This window comes from Thrips palmi, unplaced genomic scaffold (genome assembly GCF_012932325.1).
Source record: "Thrips palmi isolate BJ-2018 unplaced genomic scaffold, TpBJ-2018v1 HiC_scaffold_5, whole genome shotgun sequence".
NCBI classification, from domain to species: Eukaryota; Metazoa; Arthropoda; class Insecta; order Thysanoptera; family Thripidae; genus Thrips; species Thrips palmi.
This window is the reverse complement of record NW_023144632.1, coordinates 12275043-12298408: the sequence shown is the minus strand read 5'-3', so window position 1 is coordinate 12298408 and position 23366 is coordinate 12275043. Positions and strand designations below refer to the sequence as shown.

General features: G+C 61.2%; 3 protein-coding genes across 4 annotated transcripts in view; all 3 read right to left on the bottom strand.

Annotated features, from left to right (window-relative positions):
- Window positions 1-795: 795 nt before the first annotated feature.
- LOC117650244 (filaggrin-like) lies at window positions 796-3216 on the bottom strand. Its single transcript, XM_034393500.1, has 4 exons — window positions 2348-3216; window positions 1883-2142; window positions 1548-1639; window positions 796-1378 (listed from the first exon to the last, which is right to left on the bottom strand). The coding sequence occupies exons 1-4, from the start codon at window positions 2644-2646 to the stop codon at window positions 1286-1288; spliced, it is 744 nt and encodes a 247-aa protein (XP_034249391.1). The 5' UTR covers window positions 2647-3216; the 3' UTR covers window positions 796-1285.
- A 1019-nt stretch (window positions 3217-4235) lies between these two features.
- Window positions 4236-14511, bottom strand: LOC117650241 (nose resistant to fluoxetine protein 6-like). Of its 2 annotated transcripts, XM_034393495.1 has the most exons (12): window positions 14363-14511; window positions 12482-12771; window positions 7898-8008; window positions 7703-7809; window positions 7398-7618; window positions 7219-7319; window positions 6878-7089; window positions 6301-6636; window positions 6022-6215; window positions 5440-5905; window positions 5228-5336; window positions 4236-5107 (listed from the first exon to the last, which is right to left on the bottom strand). In XM_034393495.1, exons 2-12 carry the CDS (start codon window positions 12702-12704, stop codon window positions 4947-4949), a joined length of 2241 nt encoding a protein of 746 aa, XP_034249386.1. In that variant the 5' UTR covers window positions 12705-12771; window positions 14363-14511; the 3' UTR covers window positions 4236-4946. The 2 variants fall into 2 exon arrangements, with proteins under 2 accessions (XP_034249386.1, XP_034249387.1); XM_034393496.1 differs by lacking the exon at window positions 14363-14511 and having other exon boundaries at window positions 12482-13041.
- A 4787-nt stretch (window positions 14512-19298) lies between these two features.
- Window positions 19299-23366, bottom strand: part of LOC117650242 (cyclic nucleotide-gated cation channel alpha-3) — a 28127-nt gene continuing 24059 nt past the window's right edge. Inside the window, exons 9-13 of the mRNA XM_034393497.1 lie at window positions 23147-23314; window positions 22872-23022; window positions 22345-22454; window positions 21958-22115; window positions 19299-21847 (exon numbers count right to left, since the gene is read on the bottom strand). Of these exons, the coding sequence (XP_034249388.1) occupies window positions 21629-21847; window positions 21958-22115; window positions 22345-22454; window positions 22872-23022; window positions 23147-23314 (806 nt within the window). The 3' untranslated portion in view covers window positions 19299-21628. The remainder of the gene's footprint in view (window positions 21848-21957; window positions 22116-22344; window positions 22455-22871; window positions 23023-23146; window positions 23315-23366) is intronic.

Below are 23366 nucleotides of genomic sequence, written 5' to 3'. Positions count from 1 at the left end.
GCCAGGTCGCCGCCTCCCTTCCCGATGCCTTGCCGGGGGGTGGGGGCGCCCCGCGGCGAGTCTGGAAGGGGCGCTGTCGGCGAGGTAGGGGCGTCGTCGACGCGGTCCTCCGTGCTCCGGGTGGTGGGGCGTGGCGGTGGCGGGCGTCGTCTCCAGGTGGCAGTGCCCCTCGGTGGCCAGGTCGAGCACAGCGGCGAAGGCGGCGCGGTCCCGCCGTGTCACGCTTTCAAGCCCTCCCTGTGCAGCCTTCGGGAACCCCCAAGGCCCGCGGCCCGAGGCCCAAGGCCGGTCGGCGCGGCGGTCGGCGGCTGGCGGCGGTGGTGCACCGTGAAATCGGACGTGACGCCGTTCTACGCAGAGCTCAGAGCGCAGGTCGGTCCGAGGCGCGCTTCGGCGCTTTGCTGCCTTGCTTGGCCAGGCCTTGTCTATCCTCGGCGAGGCCCTTCCGCCCGTCCGCCGTCCCTTCCGCGCGTCTGGCCCGGCCGCCGTAGGCCGCCGCGACTCCGGATGTTGACGCCGTCACGGTGCGGCCCGCGGCGTGGCGAAGCCAAGTGCACCAGCCAGCAGCCCGCAGTGCGTCGCGCCTCGTCTCGCCGCCCAGTCGCCCGGCGGCTTGCGCATCCTGCACGTCCTGCACGACCACAAAGGGGAGTGACAGCCCACCGACCCATTTTCTCTCCCCGCCACTCTCTCTCTTTGAGCTCATCTCTTCTTCCTCATGTTCCCGATCTCCCACAGTGGTCCCAAAGTGTAATGGAGGAGGTGGAGCACAACGGTTAGTGACGGAATGGACGATTGATTTCAACGTTTTTAATAACCACAAAACAACATTTAACGAACAACCGCTAGGTAACAAGTCAGAGGTAACATAAATATAGAGGTGGGTGGTGGACGAGGACGAAGTGTTGCTAAACAGAGATAATGCTGAGACAGCGCTGAGAGAAAGCGCGATGCCGCGCCCAGAGCGCTCGCCAGCGTCACGGGGGTTGGCCGGGATGACTCTTGTTTTCTCCCCTTTCTCTTTTTGAATAAAACTGTGATGAAATGATAAGAAGTTATACAGAAAAAAACAACACAAAAATAAATCTCAAATCTAACATAATAGCCCCCTTGTCCGTCGGCCCGTGAGAGCGCAGCCAGAGCCAGGGGTTGACTAGATCGAACACAATACGCGGAACGGAGCGTCCCCCTTGTCCCCACCGGACACAATCTTAGTGTAAGGAAAGGTGGAAACTCGGCGCTAGGCCGGACAGGTCGGATAGGGTGGAACGCGACGCGTCCCGCCCTAGTAGTCGTAGTCATCCTCGGCCTCCTGCTGCTGCTTCTGCCGCTGGCCGTCGTCGTCCTCGTCGTCGTCGTCGGCGGCCTCCTGCTGCTCCTGCAGCACACACCGTCACACGTCACACTCGTCAAGACACATGAGGAACAGCTGCAAAAAGCGGTTCGGCGCGCGTTTAGCGTGGCGGAGCAAGCGTCGCGACCCTCTCCAAGCTGGCCCTCCCCAAGCTCCAAGGTGAACCCTCCGTTCCTCAGCGGCAAGGCCTTACCGCCGCCTCGCCGTCGTCGTCGTGGTCGTCGTCGTCCGCGGCCTGCTGCTGCTGCTGGCCCTCGCCGTCCTCCTGGTTGTCGTTGCCATCGGCTGCGACAGAGGACCACCATTCCATTATATTCAAGTTTGTGAATTTAAGTTTAACATTAATATTGTACTGCACGTGTAATTTCGGACATCATGAACTTTGTTCAAAACCCATTTCACACTGATTTCAGCCTTTCATTAATATAAGCAATCTCACTCTGCGCGGTTGCCATCAAATGCCTCCTCCACTGACTGCACGGTGGGCTGCCTGCCCTCCGGGTGCACAGTCACTGTGCCACAATCTACCTGAGAACACGAAGAACATGTCGTCGTCGTGGAGGCCGCGGCGGTACTTGGTGTTCTCGTGGTCCACGGAGGCGTCCCCGCTCATGTCCTGCAGCGATTGGGAGCGCGGGCCGTGCCGCAGGCTGGCGGCGCCCTGCTGGCCGCGCTGCACCACCTCCACGTCGGGGTGCGAGCCCGCGAAGCCCGCGTCATGCGCCGCGCCGTACTTCTCGCTCTTGCCGCCCTTCTTCTTCTTGCCGAACGACGAGTGCTGCTCGTACCTGGGGGGGGCAGAGTGACAGAGAGACAAAGAGAGTGAGGAGGGGCACTACGTACCGCGGGCATAGGCAACCGGCCTGCGGCTCGCTGGGTAGGCAGCCCTTCGCGCGCCCCCACCGCGCCGCCACTCAGGTCATCATCGAAACCTCAACTCTGAATCTCGCATCAGAACGCGCTGCAAGAGTGCTGATTCGTGCTTCCACTCACCCGTACTTGTCGCCGCTCTTGGTGTGGAAGGCGTCGTAGTGCTTGTAGCCGTCGTTGCCCTGCGCGGACTGCTTGTGGTGGTAGCCCTTGCCGTGCTTGTTGCCGCCCCCCTTGGCGTGCTTGCTGCGCCCTGTCTGCTGCGCCGCGGCGTGGCCGTGGTTGGTGGCGGCGAACAGCAGGTCGGCGGGGGGCCGCGCGTACACCTCCTGGATCTGGGGGCGCGCGGCATGCAGGGGGAGGAAGGGGAAGCCGTTTTGAGAACTTTGTCCACCGCGAATCGCCCACTCCTTCCAAGGCATCCCTCCGCGGTCCTAAATGCTACACACGAGTTTGCATGCCGTGGCTGCGTGCAAACCACCTGGTACTTGACTCAAGACGGTGGCGTTCCAAGAATCGACAAAGTTGCGCAAGGTTATCGGTCAGTGCCTTTCCCTTGCCTACGTTTTCCTCTCGACAAAAAGAACCTCAAGGGCCGATGGTGGCCGATGCCGATCCGTGTCCCTAATCACCGCCGCTCTCAATGACAGCGCAACAACTATCAGCACCAACGGCCACGCAACCAGCGCAGCCACGGCGGACCTGACCTGGCGAATTACGGGCTGCTTGCTGCTGCTGCCTGCAACCGACTCTGTTTTTGCCGTTCCGCCCGGTGGCGCTTAGAGAAAGATAGGCACACCCGCCGGCAGGCAGGCCGCGCCGAGCCCCGAACCCCGCGGCGGAAAAATACTGCCATACCAATCAAATGCTCCGACTATTTACGTACCCTATTGCCTCTTCTCTTTTACCGCGGGAATGGAACCTTTCCAAACAGTTTGGAGAATAACATCGAGACTGAGCGCGCGCACACATACTCATTCTCTCTTACACACACGCCCTCCCCCCAAAAAAACACCATACGCGCGCGCACTTCCACTCGTGGCGCGAGCCTCGGGCTTCCCTGCCTCTTTTCGCACTCACTGTGGACTCCACGACGGCCGTGTCGCTCCATCGGCGTGCGGGCCCCGGCAAGGGCCCCGCCAAGGGCCCCGCTGCCCCGGGCGTCGTCGCCACCACCACGATGGCGATGCACGGGAACAACAAAGTTCGCGGTGCCGCTCTCCAGCCCGCCATGACGTGAACGTGGACGACGGGGGCGTGGACGACGCGGTCCTGGAGCACGTCAATGTACCTAAGCTTTTCGACAGCGTCTCTGCCGGCTTTTTAGTGGCCTGCCCTTTTATAAGCCGGCAAGCCAGGCATGGCGGGGCGGGTGGATTGAGGCAGGCCCGAGGTGGGGTCGGTTGGCGAGCCCCGCCTCGCCCCGCCCTGCCCCGCCCTGCCCCGCCCTGCCCCGCCCGGTCCAGCCCGCCCCGCCTCGTCCCACCGAAGCCAATCAGAAGCCGATTCTGTCCCTGTCACACTTTGAACGGGGCAAGTGCGATAAAGGGGGTGCGAGCAAGCAATCATCTTTTATCTCTTATTCGAAGATTGGAAGGGTGGTTGATCGATCGTTTTGTCAGTCGGTGGATCCGTGGCCGACCCGTTGGCACACCGGCTGGGCGATCCAGGGCGTGTCAGTGAGTGAAATTCAAAATGCTCGCAACGCACTACAGGGTTGCCTGCTGTCCATTTGACTGTCAGTTGCGGGAACTCTGCGTGTGCATGGACGTCCACCCGGCCTGGCCCGCCCAGCCCCGGCGGCCTGGACCACCTGGACCACCTGGACCAGGGAGCCAGCGTGGCGCGGCGACGGCGACCTTCAAGCTTGGCTAGCCGGGCTGGCACGCTGGCACGCCGCGCGTGGCTCCACCCCCTGCAGTCCGCAGTCTGCAGGGCCTGCAGGGCGACCCCAATGACTCAATGAGTGACGACATCGTCTTAAACGCCCGCAGAAACAACAAAGACCGCATTAGCTCATGGACGCTTTATTCAACAGCAAGTGCTCTCGTACAAAGGTTCATTTATCACAGACATTTAATTAAGTACACGTTTTGTGGAACATATTTCTAAAACATAAAGACAGCGCCGTGCAGAGCCATGCCAGTGGCCCGTCCTCGAAGCCGTGTGCCTCTAGCACACGCAGTGTTGGTGGGAATGAAAATAATACGTTTCTAAAATCTATGTTTGTGCCATGCTGCACTTCTTGTGAATATTCCAACTTAAGTATAAATGATCCGTGGGGTACAGCATTCTACTAATCTAAATTTGCACAGCTCTCTTACTTTGGTGCAAGTTTCAGCTCTGAAAACTCGATGCTTGAAAATGTGTGGCTTCAGCTGCTGCCGTGCTCTCCATAAGCCCAGGAACACGACATCTCTGTTGGTCATCCCGGTAAAGACAGGACTGGTTTTCAGAAATTAACGCGCTCCTCTGTTTGCACTAGGTGGATTAGGTTGACTAGAGATAGAACACAGTTCCTACCCGTAAAGCTACAGCAAGAAAAATACTCCGAGTTCAAAGCTTCAGTATTACACCTAACACTAACGTTTGTACTCAGTTAGGAACGCACGTCAGCTTGACGCGGGGCGCGGAGGCCGCACTAGGTTGACGCCGACAGGGGCTGCACCCCGCCGCACCACCCCGCCGCAGCACGCCGGCGGCCGGCGAGACCTCCGCGTCGTCACTTCTCGGCCATCGTCTCGAAGGCCGCGTTGTCGTATCCGTGAAGGTCGGGCCTGCCGTCCACGGCCCTGCCGTCCACGGCCTCCACTGTGGCGACGCTGCACACCGGCACGGCCGCGGCCGCGACCGCCTTCTTGCTGGAGGGGCCGGCGGGTCGCGCTGTGGGCAAGCGGAGGTCAGTGACGTGCAGGAAGCCTCGAAGGGCCTTGGCGGCCTTGGCGGCCTTGGGGGTCACACTGCCGCAGTCCCCGACTGCCAAGGGCCGGCGGACTGCATTACCTCTTTGCAGCAACACGCGGTCCAGCGCCATGAAGGGCATCTCGTAGGCCAGGGACAGCACCGCAGAGATGACGAAGGAGGTGACGAGCGTGCCCATGGCGCCTTGAATCTGAGTGCAAGCCAAGCAGCTCGTTATTCAAACATCCTGAAAACTGACCTGTGTTTTGACGCGCCATCGCGTCAGTACGTGACTGTAGAGACATAGCGCTCACCGTCAAGAAGGTGCTGAAGTAGCCGGGCGCGCGCCGCAGCCCGTGGCTGACCATGATGACGGCATAGTGGGTGAGGTACACGCAGTACGAGAGGCGCGCCATGGGGCCGAACGGGCGCCAGGACAGCAGGGCCTCGGCCGGGCCGCCGTGGCCCGTGACGCAGGCGAACACCACCCAGGCCACGCCCGCGGCCCAGACCGTGCGGTGCAGGCCGGCGTACAGCGCGGCCTCCAGGGGCGAGTAGGTGTGCCAGCGCTGGTAGAAGCCGAACACGCCGAACAGCACGGCAAGGCACATGGCCGTCGACGCCGTCCAGCCCGCCGCCACCACCAGGCCGGACAGCCGCACCGCGCGCCCGCGCACCCTCGTCAGCACGCAGCCCAACGCGATGCCCACCAGGTAGGGGCCCGCGCGGTTGTACACGCGGGTGTACACCTGGACGAAGACCTGGCCCAGCAGCGACTGACTGCAAAGCACGAAACGTTCAAATAGTTTTCGACGGGCCCTCCTGTTACAGTTCAAGCTGTTGCGTACAATTTGAATGGCCGCCATCAGGCTTTCGTTTGCATGATCTCCACTTACTCGAGGGTGTACAACATGGCGCCAGGCAGCCTCTCGACGAAGGTGATGGTGAAAGGCACGGCGACGGACACCAGGGCCAGAGCCGCCAGCAGCGCGCGGCCCAGTCGCGGCCACCACCGCAACGGCAGCAGCACCAACGGGGACAGCCAGAAGAGCTGCATGTCCACGGCCAGGTACCACGTCTGGTTCATGCACTGCAGGAAGACGAAGACGACACGGTGAGCTGCGGGACTGCTGCTAGGCATTCCGTCTCTGGCTGGAGGGAGACACTGGACTCACCGGCGCGGAGATTTGGACAAAGTTGTTAACGTAGGCCAGGTTGGTCCACCAGTTGGCGCGGCAGTTGTCCGCCTCCACGCCCACCAGGCGGTCCCACAGCGGCCCGCTGCCCAGGCGCACCAGCAGGCTGGCGTAGAACCACATGACGACGGCGTACACGGGCGTGAGGCGCACGTAGCGGTGCAGGTAGAAGGGCAGGGGGTTGAAGGCCGCCTCGGGGGCCTTGGACGAGGACCGCAGGAAGCTGATGGCGAGCAGCGCGCCGGACAGGAGCAGGAACGTGTCCGTGGACAGGGTGGCGTTCATCAGCACCATGTTGCCCCACGAGTCGCCCAGCTGCCGACCGACAACATTTTCCCGTCATTCTTTTGCATTCTGCAGAACGGCGAGTTCGCGATACTTTGCGGCGCCGAGGCTAACTTTCCCAGCCACAGCAAAAAGGGTCGAATTGCGAAGCAGGCGAAGCGGGTGTGAATAACGAGTGTCCTAATTGCAATTAACGGCGCGGCGCATCGACGAGCGCCTGCCCCGCCTGTCACGGTGCCGCTCGGCGTGCTCGGCGTGCTCGGCGCCTCACCTTGGGCACCACGGCCCGGTTGATGTTGGGCGAGACGGCCTCCATGTAGAACGAGTGCAGCAGCACGACCCACGAGATGCTGAGCACGCGCAGCCCGTGCAGGCAGCCCATTGTGTCGCCGGACCTCGCCGTCGACAGCAGCGCGGCGCCGTTGCGGCGCAGCGAGAAGGCCACGAACATCTCCTGCAGGCGCGAGGTGCGGGGAGCGGAGCCTGCAGCCGAGGAGAGGGGCGTCAGCGCGTCAGCACGTCAATGAGTGCAACGGGGCGATGGGGGCGTGGGGCATGCATTGCCCGAGGTTCGTAGAGCAGCCCAACGGACGCAGGGACGCAGGGACTTACTTTTGCTGCCGGGGGTGAGCACGTCCTCCTTGGGCGCGGTGCAGATGACGTCGTAGATGGTGCTGGCCCCGATGATGTACATGGTCACCAGCAGCAGGCAGCTGGGGTGGCAAAGGGCAGCAGTTAGTGGCGCCGCACTTGCCTGTCTGCAGGTTTGCCTGGACGCGCGGAGGACTCACATGAAGGCGATATCGTTGGCCTGCAGAGGGGTGTTCTGGCGGCCGGTGTCCGCGGACAGGCAGGCGCCGTCGTCCACGGTGACGATGGGGCGCGCCGCGGTGGGGCCCACCAGGGTGGCCAGGCGCAGCGACAGGGCGGCCTCCACGTCCCTGGAGGAGCACGACGACGGCACGCAGTACGCCCAGTCGAACGCCGCGCTCGTGTTGCTGGGCGCCGCGCCCTGCAAGCACAAACACGGTTCAGGGCACCTACCAACACTTTGTCGTTCCGAATGTGGCAAAAGGAGAAGGGCGTCGCGGCGTACCGACGCTGTCGCTGCGGCCAGCAGCAGGTCACCCAGGGGGGACTCCCCAGCCGCCGCGGGCATGCGGAAGGACACTTGCGCCGTGCAGTGCTTGCCCCGGAACACGTCTGCGGCAAAGAAGTCACCAAATGTCAGCACCAAACTGGACTGCCAGGGGCGTCACCGCCACCAGCCACCCGTATCCTGGATACGCACCTGAGCCGGTGTCCGAAGCCATGCGAATGGCCACGCACTGGTCGAAGTTGCCCAGCTGTTGGATGTTGCCCGCCATGATGGAGGCGGGGATCTTGGTGGACGAGTCGTACACTGCGGAGTAAGACAAAAAGAGTGTCAGAGCACAGACTGGCTGAATTCAATCCTAAGGCGGCCAGCGGGCAGTGCGTACGTCTCTCTGTCTCGCTCTCTCCTGTAGCCGACGCGAGTGGGATAGAGACAAAAACGCGTCGTGTGCCGGGCCGCTCCCAAACACTCTGAGTGGCCCTTCAAGGCCCTTCCTTACTGATGAAATTGGGGTGACCTGAATACGGGCCGGCGTGAACGATGTGGACGCCGCCGAGGTGGTCTAGCCTAGCCGCTCTGCGCGACGCTGCGCGACGCTGCGCGACACTAGCATCGCCTCGCCGCGCCGGCCCTAGATTCGGCCCATCTGTCAGGCCAGCACCTTGAGGCCGGGCCTTTGGGCCTTCGGGCCCAGGTCAGGGTCGTCCATCCGTCTTTCTCGCGACGCGTTCCTCCCACGCATCGAGTCCTGCGCGCCGCTCGACGCCTCGTCTCCATCGCGTCGTCCAGCGAGGCACCTCAAGGCCGTCCCCGCCCCGCCCGTCCCAACGGTCGGCCCGGACCTAGCGACGCGGGGCGGGGCGGGGCGGCGTGTATTTCGGTCGGGGACGCCACTAGGAAGCGACTAGATTGGGTGGCTGTCGGGGACGTGTTCAGAGAAGACCATCGAAGTGTTGGTACTGGAAGAGACTGACCGTTTGACCCATTTCCAACAGGCAGCGACTACCCCGCTCGGAAACGTCCTTTGAATGGTGCAGGCTCACGCACGCCAACAGGTGAAGATTGCTGGCGAGGACAACTCGTTGTCTAGTGGCTGTGAAAGGCACCCTCGCGTCCCTGCGCGCCACTTTGCCGCGCGGTGACGTCACGCCGCGATAAGCCTGCCGGGGGGCTCGGGGGACTCGGGGGCGGAGGCCGGCGCGGTCGGGACAGCCGCGCTAGCCGCTGCACGTGGCTGCACTTGGCCCTGGAGCGATCAGCTGACCGCCCTGCGCCGCCCTGCGCCGCCCTAGCAGTCAAATAAATCACTTTGCAGGCCGCCGTCTCGGATCCGCCGGGCCGCTGCCAGCGCAACACAATTGGTCTGTCCCTGACGGACTGCCGGCCTGCCGACGTTGCACCCGTGCAGGGACACACCTCCCGCGTCACGGCGGGCTGGGCCTGGGCCCGAGTCCTGTGCCGCTGGGGCCGCGCTGGCTTCGGCACAAGACAGTGTGTGAGGCCCCACTTCGGTCTTTTAGGAATACTACATGACGGTGATGATGATCATCATTTTGAAGGTGAAGTAGGAGCGCATTTGGAAAGAGGGCCGGCGGGGCGGCACGGCGGCACGGCGGCGCGGCGTCGGCAACAGGTTTGGCTCTTTGTCTTGTCTGCCCTGCCGTCTGGCATTGCTCCTTCTTTTCCAAACACGTCGTGAGTTTCGCCCATTCCGCTTCCGGTTTTACGCCGGTGAGGTGAACAGCCGCGGTGGCGTCGTCTCGGCGGGGGCCGGGCCGGACCGGGTCGGGCCGGACCACCGCAACGGCCAGACGGTGGGGCACGGCCAGCACGGCGAGCACGGCGAGCACCAGGACCAGCAGCACGTCGACGATGTCAACGGCCTCGGCGCGCCCCGCCGCCCGCCGCCCCACGCCCCACGCCCCGCTTACTTGCCGGAGTTGGCTAATTAGTGCCAAAGCGCGCTCAGGTGGGCAAGCCGCGTCACCAGTACGTCATCAGTGCGTCACTAGCACGTCACTAGCACGTCACCATCGCGTCTCTAGCACGTCACCAGCACGTCACCAGTACGTCACCAGCGGGTCACCGGCACGTCACCAGCGCGTCACTAGCACGTCACCAGCGCGTCACTGAAATCTCACCAGCGAATACCAGCGCGTCACTAGCACGTCACCGGGCAGAGAGGTAGCGCGCCGCGGCACAGAAGTGGGCGCGGGAGATACTAGAGGGAAGTGAAAAGCAAAGAGGTGTGTCCGCGCCCGCCGCCCCGCTGTAGGCCATCTTTGTGGCCGGCTGAAGGAAAAACCCGCGTCGTTATCCGAAGCGGGTATCGAACAAACCGATCCACTTGGTATAACTGGATCACATGTCGACTAAACGAGACTACAAACTCCGGAAGTTGTGCGACACGGCCTGCCCTGCCATCAGTGCCTTGCGGACCCCAATCCAGGAAATGCCTACATTTTTAACGTCGAAATCTCGAAACTTTCAAGCGACGCAAAAGTGACCTACTCAGTCGGTTCCTTGTTGTTTAGTGACTCGGCCGATGACGTCCGCGCGTCGCAGCGCCACCCAGCGCGCGTGCCTCCGCTGATGTGCCGATTGTTGCAACGCTGCAGCGCCCCCCGCCGCGCCCTGCCGCCACCGCGATCAACCAGCAAGTCCGATAGATACAGGCTGACTTGTAACCTGGAGCAGGAGATAGCTGTTAGGCGGCCCGTGGCGGCCGGGCCGGGGCAACGACCCCCACTAGGCAGCTGATCAGCTGATCCGCCGGGAAGCACTGATCTAGGACGTCACACCGCCAGGGACACTGGCAGGGGGTGTTCATTCGCCCCCACTCGCTGCCAGACTTTTGGCGACAGGTCTGTTTGGACAGTCCGGACGAGCTTTCACTGCACGTACTCTGTGTGCGCGCCCGGCGCCGGCCCGGCCCCATTCAGTTTGGGCGGAGAAGGGACTGGCATGGGCCGTCCGCCACTGGGTCCGCCACCGCCATTCAAACGCGCTCGCTGCGCCTTGGCTGCGCCCGCTTCCTGCTCGAGGAGGCCGCCGTCGATAAGACGAGCCGCGGCGCCGGGCCGGGCGGCGGGCAGGCGGCGGTCGGCCCGCGCCCTGCACATTTGCAATTCCCCGTCCGCCCTATCGTGCCGCACTATCACACCTCTGCGTAATCGGGTCAGTAAACCGCAGCGACGTGGTGCCGCGGTGGCCCGGTGCAGCCTGCGCGCCAGGCCGCGGCGGCCGGGGCGGGGGGCCGCGGACGTGGAGCGGCGGCGCGGCGGCGCGGCCGGGGTAGCCCAGGCGCTGCCGGCACTGCCAGGCGCTCGCCGGTTCAACGACCGACCTTCCGAGGCCAGCTTGGGCAGCTTGGGCAGCTTGGGCCAGCTCCGACTCTCGTCCGGACGGTCCGACTCCGAGCCGAGCCGGCCATGTGTGTAGCCGGGTAGCGCAATGAGTCCTGCCGCCTGCGACGCCGCGCGACACGCGACCGACGCCGTCACCGCGCGTCCTGGGCTTCCCGCCTTCTGCTGCACGACCGTGCGGAACGCCGCGTCCACGGCGTCGTCGCGTCGTCGTCGTCCGATCGCGTGGGCCACAGGGCCGCGCGTCCGCTTTCTAGCCAGCCAGGCCGCGGTCGCTGTGGCCGCGCTGGCCGCGGTGTGACCTGGGTCCGCACCGCACCGCAGTGCTCGGGGGACCAGCGTTCAAACGCCGGCCACTTCGCAAGCTCCTCGTGAGCCCGTCAACTAGTGCGTGCGTGTCTGTATGTATATGTGTTTGCATCGTTGCCTGCGCCAAGGGGCAGCACGGCCGTATTTGACTGCAGCGATAATTGTGCGCCTCACGCCCCTCTCCACATTTCGGGAAGAAAGGCGAGGGGAGGGGGAAGCCAGGGGAAGCACACTTCCTATCTCGGGTCCAAAACTCCAACCGTATAGAAGCAACCTGGTATCGACCAACATTCTTGCCGATGGTTTCGCACGCCGCTCGCGGCCGCACGCTGTCGCCGGTTGACCCGGAGGGCGAGGGGGCGTCGCCGGTCCGCTGCTCTACTGCGAGCCTGAGCCTGCCGCTTCCGCCTTGTCTTGATATTCAGCGACAGGATAGGGCCAAGCCTGGCCAAGCCATGCCGCCGTGCCCTGCCAAATGCCGGCCAGGCAGGGCGGGCAGGGCGTCGAGGGGAGGGGAGGGACGCAATGGCCAGACGAGACCGGACTAAACTGTGAGACTGAGGCAGGGCCACCGCGGCTACCGGTGAGAGGGGCCGCGCCGGCCCGGCCAGCGTGTAACGCGTGTAACTCGGACTCGCCGGTCGGGCCGCGTGCGGCCGTCCAAACGTCGTACAAGCCGGGGAATGGTGTTAAACGGTATGGTGCGGCGCAGTGTGTGACTGTGAGAGTGAATGGTCCCGACGGTGACCTCTTTAGTCTCGGTGATGAGGAGGCACGCCGATAACGGGCGCGGCGCGCGGCGGCCCTACAAAGCCCTTAACAGCCCGCCAGGCACCGCCAGGCCGTACGGCGACGACGCCTTCTTTCGAGTAAATGCATGGAACGGGAAGTTTTATCGGGACTGGAGCGACGAGGTGGCCGTCGAACGGACTGGTTGGGCCGCACCGCGGGGCGCGGGGGCCCCCGGGTCTCCGGGCCAGCGCCGGGCGCCGCGGGCCGTTTTTTGGCGCCCAACGTCTGCTAGACACTCTGGAAGCGCGCCGACAGACGCTTGATGGCAGAGGACGATAAGATAGAGCGTTGGGGAAGGTCGAGACGCACTTACTCTGCAAGGCCCAGGGCGCGAGCTGCGTGAGGTGGTGCAGGTACAGCTGGGAGTGCTGGCGGCACGTGCTGGAGATGGCGGCCTCGTCGGGGGCGAACGGCTTGGTCAGCACTTCGGCCACCCTCTGGAGGCGCGGCTGCGGCGGCGTGGACCGGGCGGCGGCATGGGCGCCGGGGCAGGCCGCCAGCACGGCCAGGAAGCAGGCGAGCAAGGGCGTCATCATCGTGGCGGTGGGCGTCAGGGCGTCAGCAGGCTGTCAGCAGCAACGCATCCCCGGCCCCGCCGGCACTCTGCAAGCGATCTCAGTCACATTAGGGCGGGGCGCGCACGAGTCCGGTCGAATGGGGCTGACACCACAAGCAGCAAGAGGGCAAGAGCAGCAAAGCGGTGTCTCCTTGTGACCGTCTTTCATCGCGCCGCAGCATCGCAGCATCATCGGCTGGCGTCAGTCACTATCTCCCTCGCATCCCGCTCCGCGCCCTGCCCAACAATTATTACTGATATCATTTTGGAGAAAAAACTGTCAACATTCAACACCTCCCTCCCCCTAGCCCGGCCGTATCGCTGGCCAAAATTATGTCAGTGCGGCGATCGTGCCGTGCCGTGCCGCGCCGAGCCGAGTCGAGTCGAGTCGAGCCAAGCGGAGCCGAGCCGAGCGGAGCCGAGCCGAGCGGAGCCGAGCGGAGCCGAGCTGAGCCGCGCCGTGTCGTCGCGAATACGGCCGATGTGGCCGATGTAGGGCGGGGGACAAAGGAAGTGTGCGGCGTGACGTCGCAAACGCGGCGAACGCGGCGAACGCTACGAACGACGAAGTGGGCACCTGCCGGCCCGTCGGGCCGCACACAGTGGCCGCACACAGTGGCCATGATTCGCGAACGTACATGGTGGCCGCACTGTGCAGACGTAACGCGTTCTGCGGCGGCACGGCCGACACTTTGGTCGGCCCGGTGGCGCGCCGCACGGCCGCACGGTCAGCCAGATTGTTTCGTTAGCTCGCGGACGGCCGAACTCGGCCGCACTCGGCCCGGCACTTCGGACAAAGAGGCGGCCACGGCGTCAGCGGTTCCCCTCCGAGCGATTATCCCGGCGCAGTTGTTGACACAGCGGTAGAAAATAGGGGGAAATAGACACGGGGACATGAAGGTGGCGTCTGCGAGGTGGATCGGAGCCAGCTTTCTGAAGAACAGCAGTGTGCCGCTCGGCCGTGCAAGTTGCAATGCATTATCTTGTCGAGATAATGTTCTGGGGCAACAATGTGCACATAATTTTTGTTTCGTTTTTAGGCAAAGCTTAAAAGTTTCATCCTACGATTATTACTTAATCATCTGCATGGCTCCTCACGCATGTTAAGAATTATCTATGCGATGTTGATAACAATGGCAAAGCACATCATTTCCCCCGATTTTTTATGTCCTTTCTTTTTTTTGTAAAGTTTCACATGGCAGGCCTTAAATCATGTCACGATTTAGTTGTTCAAATTAAAAGGGACAAATGGGCAAGGCCTGGGCTGTTATCAAAAGTGACGAAAGATTGCCAGCAACCCCCACTTTACCATTTATAAACTGTTTATTAGGCGTAAAATTTTTGATAAAATAAAATGGCAACGCCACTGCCAAATGAAAGTGGTTCCGATCGAAGTCAGCGCAGGGGACCAATAGTCTGCTTTTTTGGGGTTTGCAAAAAACATGAATGACTCGCTTATGACAGAGCCGTCGGACCCACTACCCGGTTAAGGCCAACCTGTGATTTTGAAAAGTGATAACCTAGTGGTCCGGTTTCGTCAAAAATAGTCTTCAACAACCGATAATCGGACCAACTCCCAGTTTAGCCCAAAATCCTCACGAGGTCGACAATGCATTCTTTGGTTTGAGGAGGACTGACCTGAATCCCGATTCCTTTCGGGCGTTGGCGGTGGAGCACGTGCTGCACTTTGGCGGCGTGCGCGGCCAAGTGGACTCCAAGTGGACTAGGCCCTGCTTGGCTCCGGCTGCGACTGCGGTCCACGCGGGACTGTTGGCGGCGGCGGGCCGTGGCGGGCCGTGCGGTGTGGTCCGCGTCCCCATGTGGACGCGACGGCACGGCGCGGCCGGCACGGCCGGCACGGCGCGGCGAGGGACGGCGGCAGGGGAGACCAGCCCCGGGCGCAGCGGCCCAGCTCCACGGGGCGGGGCGCGGCGCGGCGGGGCGAGGCGGGGTGGGGCGTCAAGTGTAGGTGCCACGGGCATACGCCAAGGGGAGAAGGGTTCCTGCCTGCGAGGTGGGCGCCGTGAGGAGGGTTCCTGCCCCCGCGTGCCTCCGCGGGGAGTCCCGCAATCCCACACTGAGAGAAATAGCCGGCGCCCCACACTGTGTTCCACCCTGTGTCCCACACTGTGTTCCGTTGAACGCCTCAATGGCTACACGAGGACAATCCTTACAACTGTCCAAAGACTGGCAAACAGAGGCAGCGAGTGGACAGCCAGTGTCAGCTTAAAAGGACTCGATTAAACTTGCTTTATTAGTCATAGACGCAATCATGGTCAGTCGTGGCGACTAGCGTTCGGGCAACGAAACAAAGCCCAGCGCTCCGCCGTGCTCGCATACGGGGGCTCAGTGGTCTCCTTACCTGGCGCTGGATAAGAAGTCGCGTTCGGGGATTTAACTCCTCTCAGCGCAATCAGTTCTCCTGGCATAGTATCACAAAACTTTTGTGGTGTCAGGCGGTCGACAGGCGATGGACTGTGGGACGTCCCACAGTGTACACGACGACGGCAGGACTCGCACCGTGCCGCCTGCCTCGCCCCTGGGTCCTTGCACCCTGCCATCGTGGGGCGTGGGGTGCGGCCGCCGGCCGCGTGCCGGACGGCGGTGCGCGCGCGAAGCCTGCCGCCGGCCGCCAGGGTGCAGGCCGCTGCGTTCAGGCCGCTGCGTTCAGGCCGCTGCGTTCAGGCCGCTGCGTTCAGGCCGCTGCGTTCAGGCCGCTGCGTTCAGGCCGCTGCGTTCAGGCCGCTGCGTTCAGGCCGCTGCGTTCAGGCCGCTGCGTTCAGGCCGCTGCCTTCAGGCCGCTGCGTTCAGGCCGCTGCCTTCAGGCAGCTGCGTTCAGGCCGCCGCACTGGCAAATCCACGCCAGCGCGGCGAACGCGGCGCTGAGGGGCGTCACGTAGGTGCACCCCGTGCAGTCCGATTCGTCGCCCTCTGCATGTCGCAATCGGAGCGCGCGAGAGACAGGGCGGCCGGACTATTCTTCGGGGCCTGACGCCGGGCCTCTGGACACTTCGGCGTGGCACACGTGACGTTGGCGCGCGCGTGCTCTTGACCAGGAGGGAGGCGCCATGCGGCACGAGCCTCGCGGACACGTGTGCCAGGGGTCGGGGGCCGAGCGCCGAAGGGCCGGGGGGCCGAGGGAGCACCCCACCGCTCTCGAGACTCGTGACGCGCGTGACGCAGACTCGCCGGCCTCGCCACCGCCGTCTATGCCGGCCAATGCAAACTAGCGGCAACTCTGCGCGGAACGTTGTGCGGAACACTCCATCGACGAATCCTCCAATGACCGCAATCTTGAATAATGCGCAGCTGGTGAGTATAGTAGCGAGTTCACCAGTGACGATACTTTTGTGTATCACCGTTCTGAAGGCAAGGTTTTTCGGTAAGGCCGTTTGTTGGCGATACTTTATGGTATCGCCACAAAATGTACTTAAGTATCGCCTTTGCATTTGCAGTGCGGCCGTCGCCCTCGTCGCCACGAGCCCTTCTCGCCGGCGTCCGGTACTCCGAGTCCCTCGAGACTTTGAGGCCCGGTCGGGTCCGGTTCACACGCGGGCCTGACGCAGGATGAGGCTGTCTCTTTAAACCGCGCGTGCCGCCTGGCCGCGTTATCGGTCACTGTCCAAAGGAAGCCCGCGGCCCGGCTAGTGTCCTTGGCATCAGTCATTGCACTTCTCTCGCGGCACTCGCGGACTCGCGGCGTGCGAAAACAACAAAAAAAAATTGCCTGGTCAGGGCCGGCCTATTGACGCAGGCTTGCGCGAGCTGTAATTTTCCTCTCACCTGGGATGCGTTTATTCACCGACAAAGTGGCGGCCAACTTCAAACTCTTTCAAAAACAAAAATGTAGAAATATGAGAAATTAGAAAAATTAGAAATTAATAAAATTAGAAAAATTAGAAAAAGAGTGAAAATTAACGCTTATAACTTCTTCTTTCTTTGATTTGCAAGCCAAAGCCAAATTTAAAACCTTAAACGCAACAAACAACAAAAATAAAAAAAAACTGATGGTTTATTTTGATTGATATTGACTTTCAATACTCTCACCTCAACATGTCTTTCGGTTCAATTCAACTTAAGTACATGTTGAACAGCACTCGCTCACTTCCTGAGAATGCGATCTGCCACGTTTTTGTTGACTTGCGACTCGTATTTCACCATGCAAGGATTCAGGAAAAGATTCAAATGCGACGTTGCAACGGACTCTTCGTTACGATAGTTGCTCTTCGTCGGGGAATCGGAGTTTTCCCAGATTACAAAATGGCCGTCGTTCTTGCCATCGATTTGGCTTCCCCGAATCCCTGTCTAGTTAACCTGATGGTAAACAGGTCTTGCCCAACGGTCTTGCCTCTTCTTTCCGCTCGCGCGAATGATCCGGGCGTTATCGGATTGGCTGCCACCCCAGCGTCGCGGAGCAATAATATGACGCCGCGGCCGTGCCGATCGGTCCCGATAGCCATCTGGAGGGAGGGTGGCATGAGGCATGAATGAAGCGAGGGAAGGCAAGCCGATAATGCGAGCACGCCAGAAAACCGGCGCGCACAGCGAAACAAGGCAAGCGGCGCCGAGCCGACAATTAGCGAGCAGGAAGTGCTCAGTGTCATCCCTGACCGTCGGGCGTTTCTGTCGCACCCTGGCGGAGTAGTGCATGTGGGCGAGAGAGACAGGGGCAGGGGCGGCGCAGGGTGCAGGCCGGTGCAGGCGGCCCGGCCGGCGAGCGCGCCGTCGAGGAAGTGGTGGCGTGGTGGCGTGGTGGTGATGGCGCTGCCCCGCGCTGCCCCGCGCTGCTCGCACGCACACAGTGGCTGTACTCCCGCCTCGATAACCCATCATCCTGTAATTGAAGCAGGCGAGGGCAAGGTTAAGGCCAAGACCACGGCCGCACATCAGGCCAGGCCTCGGGCCAGGCCGCCAGGCGTTGTACTGCCGAAGAAACCGAAAAAACACCAACAAAAAAAAAACAAAAAACCGCTGCTTCGTTTGCCCACTGGGCATGCCCGGCACTGGCACCCACGAGGGAGATAGCCCCGGCCAGCAATGCGCCAACCCTTCCGAGGCCTGTCTGCAAACTGCTCTGCCTCGTCTAGCCTCGCCAAACCTCGCCTAGCCTCGTCTTCATCACGCTATCATTCAATTCCCTAGTTTCTCTGCTGAGGAGCAGTCTTGTACCCTCTTCCGATTTTCATTTGACGTCTGCACGAAGTGAGTCTGTGATCGGACCAGGAGCGGCAAACAGCGATGCCACTCAGCAGGGCAGCAGGGCAGCAGGGCAGTGGCAGCACCCCTTTTCCCGCCTTGGCTGCCTGCCGGCTAGCGGGCCGCCCGCGCCAGGCCCGCGCCCCTCGCGTTACGCAAGCCGAGTATGAGCGCCTTGCGCGTTGCGCCTTGCGTTACACGTATCGGTATCATCGCCGGTATCGCCGGCCGGTGCGTTGAACTCGCCAAGCCGCCTATCCGCGCGGCCTTGACTCCATCCTCGGCAAGTCCGAGAGGCGCGGCGCGCGTTACATCCTGCTGCCCTGCGGCCGTCGGCGTGCGCCTGCACCTCCGCGACGACGGCCAGGAGCTGGAGCCAGAGCGTGGCGAGGCCAGGCAGGCCAGACGAGGCAGCGCCGGCAAGGCGGAGAGACACCGCGCTTCCAGGCCGACGCGCGCGCGCGGTGGGCTGCCTACCCGGCGGCCGGCGGGCGCTCGCAGCTCGCAGGCCAGTGGTCTGTGGCCTCTCGACCTCCCGCCTGATCTACCCCGCGACACAGAGAACTTACGGGCCGGAGTGCCCGCCACTGGCCGCAACGCGGCCCTACTCCGCTCAGGCAGAGACTTTACCCTTCGGCGGATAAGATCGTTCGGTCGGGGGAAGACGGAAGATCTACCAAGGAGGCGCCGACGTGTGTGGAACGGCGACAAACTTCCGCGGCAGGCAGCCATGCAGAACGGCGTGCGCACGGAGCGTGCAAGCCAGGCTGCACCTAGAGAGGGAGAATGTGCTGCGCATCACGGTGCGGGCCACAGGCAGCCACAGGCAGCCGCACGCCACGCCGCGCCAAAGTTGGTGGCAGAGGCACGCCGGCACGCCGCCGGCGCCGCCCGGAACTTGGGCCTCATTAATCCATAACTTGTCGCGCGAGTGATCTCATCGAGCTGCCGTGAATGCGAGCGAGTAGCGGCGGAAGTGCGCTACATCACGGCAAGCTCTCTGCCTCGGTTCCTCGCGACACGTTGCTGCTATCGGAGCGTTGATTTTGGTTGCCGCCGCGCGCCTCGCTGCCTCGTTGTCTCGTCGGTGAGGCGGTGAAAAATGACGGCCCGGCCGGACTAAATAATGGAGTATCAGCAGCATTTGCGCGCGCTTTGGTTCGGCGAGGCCGCGGCGGGTTCAACTATGTGCGATCAAATTACTCGCCGTGCTGTGCCCCGCCGCGCCACGCCGCGCTACGCCGCGACCGCGACGGGGAAGTGAAATATTGACAAACCTCGCCGCGCTGTCGGCCGCGCTGGCGGAGTGCTCTCATCTGGGACAATCGGCGCGAGAAAACCAGGAAACCCGCAAAACCGTGGCGGCGTCAATGCAATGCACACTTTCAAACCATTTATTATTCCATTTGTGTGCTGGCCTGACGGACAGGCCGAACTGGCCCAAACCGACGAACCATTTTAAACACAGAGACAAAAAACAATTGTATGTACATCACTAGACAAAAAACAAACAAAAAAAAAAAAAAAAAAACTAAAATACATTTCCATTACAAAATTGGCAGACTGTTAGTAGTTGTTACCCTGTGGGTAAGTTACCTGCCGCAGTCGGTAAGAAGACTATACATGTTGCGAGTAAAGTCAAAACGAGTTCTTGCACGTGCTGTAAGCGTATTTTCAGACTACATAAAGTCACTGTACTGGCAGTAGTTTCGTTTTGTCGTTCTACGTCTCCATTCCACAGTCTCGCAGCGTGAGGCAACGCGCTGTTCTAACCAGTGTGTTTCAAACTCCAAAAGTGTTTATCTTTAGTGTGATTTTTATAGCATTTCGTTGATATGCTGCAGGGAATGATCATTACGATCAATGGGTACGACTGATGTTCAATGGATTAAACAAGTCTTTTTTGTAACCAACATAATATATTTAAATGGTCAATAGATTTAGAAATAGATGATTTTATGTACAATTGGGCGCTTTTAATTTCCGGAGTAAGAATATTAGTTGCGCAAGCGCCTGTCCCTGTGACGTAATTTACAATTCGATCAGAAGAAAGGGAAACAGAGCGGACAAGGTCGTTTACACATTCAGGCTTAATTACAAGATATCTGCAAGAAAAGCTTAGAGCAATAAATATAATTTCTTTTAAAACATACCAACAACAATTGATTTAAGTAAAAATGGGTTAGGTCGGCGTGATTTAATTTAGCTATAAATCCTTTAATTATAATGTAACATTAGTTAAACAACTTTAAAGGCGTTTATTTTATGAGCTAAGGCTTTTTAAATGAGAGAGTAAGCAGATAAAACTTAAACAAGTTTCGGGGAACTTCAAGAGGGATAATCCTTTTCTTTCCCACAGGTACGAAAATTGTAGGTTTCGCGGATGATGTGGCCTTGGTCCTTTTATGCTTATTGTTTTGGCTTGTAGGATACGAGTTCGATGCGAGGCGGTAGGAATTAGGGGTCTGGTCTATTACTCTCTGTTGGTGGAAATCAACGAAAATTATCAATTCTGGATATTGCATTCTGATTTTGTCTTTAGAAATGAAGGTGGTCCAAGAGTGAATTTAATCATAATTGTCCCTTTTAGAGTCGCCTGTCTCGGTCGGTACAGACTTGTGAAAAGAGAGAAGGGCCATATAAACTTTTGGAAGACTTCTTAGAATACAAAATAGTGTTGAAACACTGCAAAACCGCGTCGTTCTAGACGATGCCATTTTTGTCAGGTCAAAAAACGACGCGTTGTCCACACTCAACCACAACCATCCCTTTCAACGACCAGAATTTTAACGTCCGGTCTGCACCTCCTCTTAACAACCTCAAAAAAGGAGACTGCCCACCAACACATGGCCACAATCACGAACGCATGCAAGCGCGCGCACACAGACAGTCGGACCCACACACACACACACAACACTCACACGCACACACACACACACACACACACACACACACGCTTGCATCGTAACAGATCGAGACGACAGACGCATCCCGCCGCACAGAGTCTCGGCACACTGATTTAACTTTCCCGTAAAAAATAACGTCACATTGCATTGAGGGCTACGTCACTCGCGAATAGTTCTGGTGGAGTAGCACTCTGCACACAGTCGCCGGGCTTCATGCCTTAAGGAGTCTCTCCCCTGAGTGTGAAGGCGCCGCTCGCGCAGCTTCTTTTTCGAAACGAATGCATCTGATTGAAGTTTCCCTTTTCAGGGATAAAGCTGAACGTTCACATGGACGGGAGTTTTAACGGAACATATCAACAGAGTAAATTGAAATGAGTCCTGCGCCATGACACAGATGCTGCCGGGCGGCGACGCGGCGCCGCGGTGACGGGCCTCCTCACGGCCGTGGTGCTCGCAGCTCCAATCTCTGAACATGTCCTTCCTGCTCTTTCCTCCCTCTTTCTTCACTTAAATATCTTTTCTTTCCTACATATAAAATTAAATTTGTCACTCTGCAGACGCGCAGTGCAGCGCGGTGGGGGCAGGCTGACAGGCTGACCTGAGCGGCCAGGATCACGACGACGACTCCCCCCGCCGAGCTGCAGCAGAAGAGCAACAACAAGTCTGTTGGTGGAGAGTAACAGAGTAGTTGGTCCCGAGTGCGGCTTGTTGAGCGGCTGGCCGGCCTGGGGGGCGCAGGGCTTGGCGCGGGGCTGGGCGCGGGGAAGGCCGGCCCCGGGCGGGGCGGCCCGGACCCCTGCTGCTATATGAAGGACTCGCGGTCGTCGGCCGCAGAGGAGTTCCCCGAAGACGCGCCGCAGATGTGCATCTCGATGTCCATGAGCCGCTGGTCCACCTCCCAGCGCTGCTGCGACAGCTTGGCCGACAGCGAAGCGTTCTCCGTCTGCACGCGCGCCAGCTGCTCCTGCAGGGTCTGGATCTTGGCGCGCAGTGCGTCCTGCGTGTCGTCCTGCAGCAGCACCTGGAACACGTCAGCAGGAAGGGCCTGGAGCCTGGCTCTCGACGTGACTAATGGATGGGGGAGCGAGACTCCTCTCCGCCTTGCTGGCGCTTGCTCGGCACACTACTCACCTGTCCGTGGTGCTGCAGCTGCTGCAGCGGTGGCCCCTGCATCGGCACCAGGCTGCCCGACCGCGACGCGACCCTGGATTCCAGCCTGGACTCGAGCCTGGACTCGGCGCGGGAATGCGCCACCAGGGGAGCCATGGAGTTGCACGAGGCCGCGGTCCCTGCAGCCCGGCAAAGGCAATGGTGGTTTACTTGAGAACCGGCCGTGGAGCCTCGTGCGCCACCCGTCACACATTTGGGGCTGGAGCAAATCTGAGCGAAGGTCGTTGGGACTTGCTCAGGACTTGCTCGGAACTTCCTCGGGACTTGCTCGGGTTTGCTAGGATGTCCATCGACCTTCGCTCAGATTTGCTCGAATGTGTCACGGGCAAGTGGCGGGGCGGGGCTCACCTGGGGGCGCGTACGACGGCGCGGCCAGGTGGACGACGCCCTCGGACGACGGCTGGCTCGAGTTGGCGCTGCTGGGCGAGTCCACGTTGCGCAGGTGCGGCGGCAGCGACCTGCTGGAGGGAGAACGAACGTCAGCGAGCAGCAACGGCTGGGCACTCCCAGGCACTCCCAGGAACTTTCAGGCACTTTCAGGCACTCTCAGGCACAAGCGCACGATCATTCACGCACATGCCCCTCGGTCGGTACTGTGGTACTTCACCCCGGGAAGCGAGTAATCGACAAGCTCGCATGCGACACTCTATCGAGCACAACGAAAGCGGGGAACCAGTACGGCGACACTTTTTACTCGCGACTGTCTACGTTTGGCGGTCGCCCCGCGCTCGGCCACGTCGGCCTCATGCGGCACGGCGAGGCACGGGCCCGAGGACAAGCATGTGGTGGTGAATGTAACGAACCCTCCTGCCGGTTTTGCCGCGGATGGCGGGGGCGCCGCGGCCAAGGGACCCAAGGGGGGCCTGGACATTAACCTTGCAGTCGGCGAGTGGCTGGGGCTGAACATGGAGTTGGCCGTGGCGGAGGAGACCACCGGGTCCAGCGGGGACACCCACATCTCCTCCAGCGGCACGCGGCCGCGCGACTCCACCAGCCCGGGCGTGGACTGCGACCGCCCCAGCGCCGCTGTCAACAAAGAGCTCGTCAATCCTCGGCATTGGCTGCGTGACACTGAGACAAAGAGACCGTCTGGCCGGCCCCAGGGGGCCCCAGGGGGCCTCGCCTCACCGAAGCCACACCGACGCCTCACCTTTCTCCAGCGGCGCGCGCTTGTACTTCTCGAGGCGCTTCACGGCGATGGCCTCCAGCCGCACCCTGGCCGCCGGGTACTCCTTCAGGACGTCCCACATGTCCTTCTTGCTGAGCACGAACAGGTCGCTGTAGCCCACGGAGCGCACGCTGGCCGTCCGCCGGTTGCCTGCGCAGAGGGGGTGTTAAGGGTGCGGGCGAGGCGCTACACTGTGAGCTTG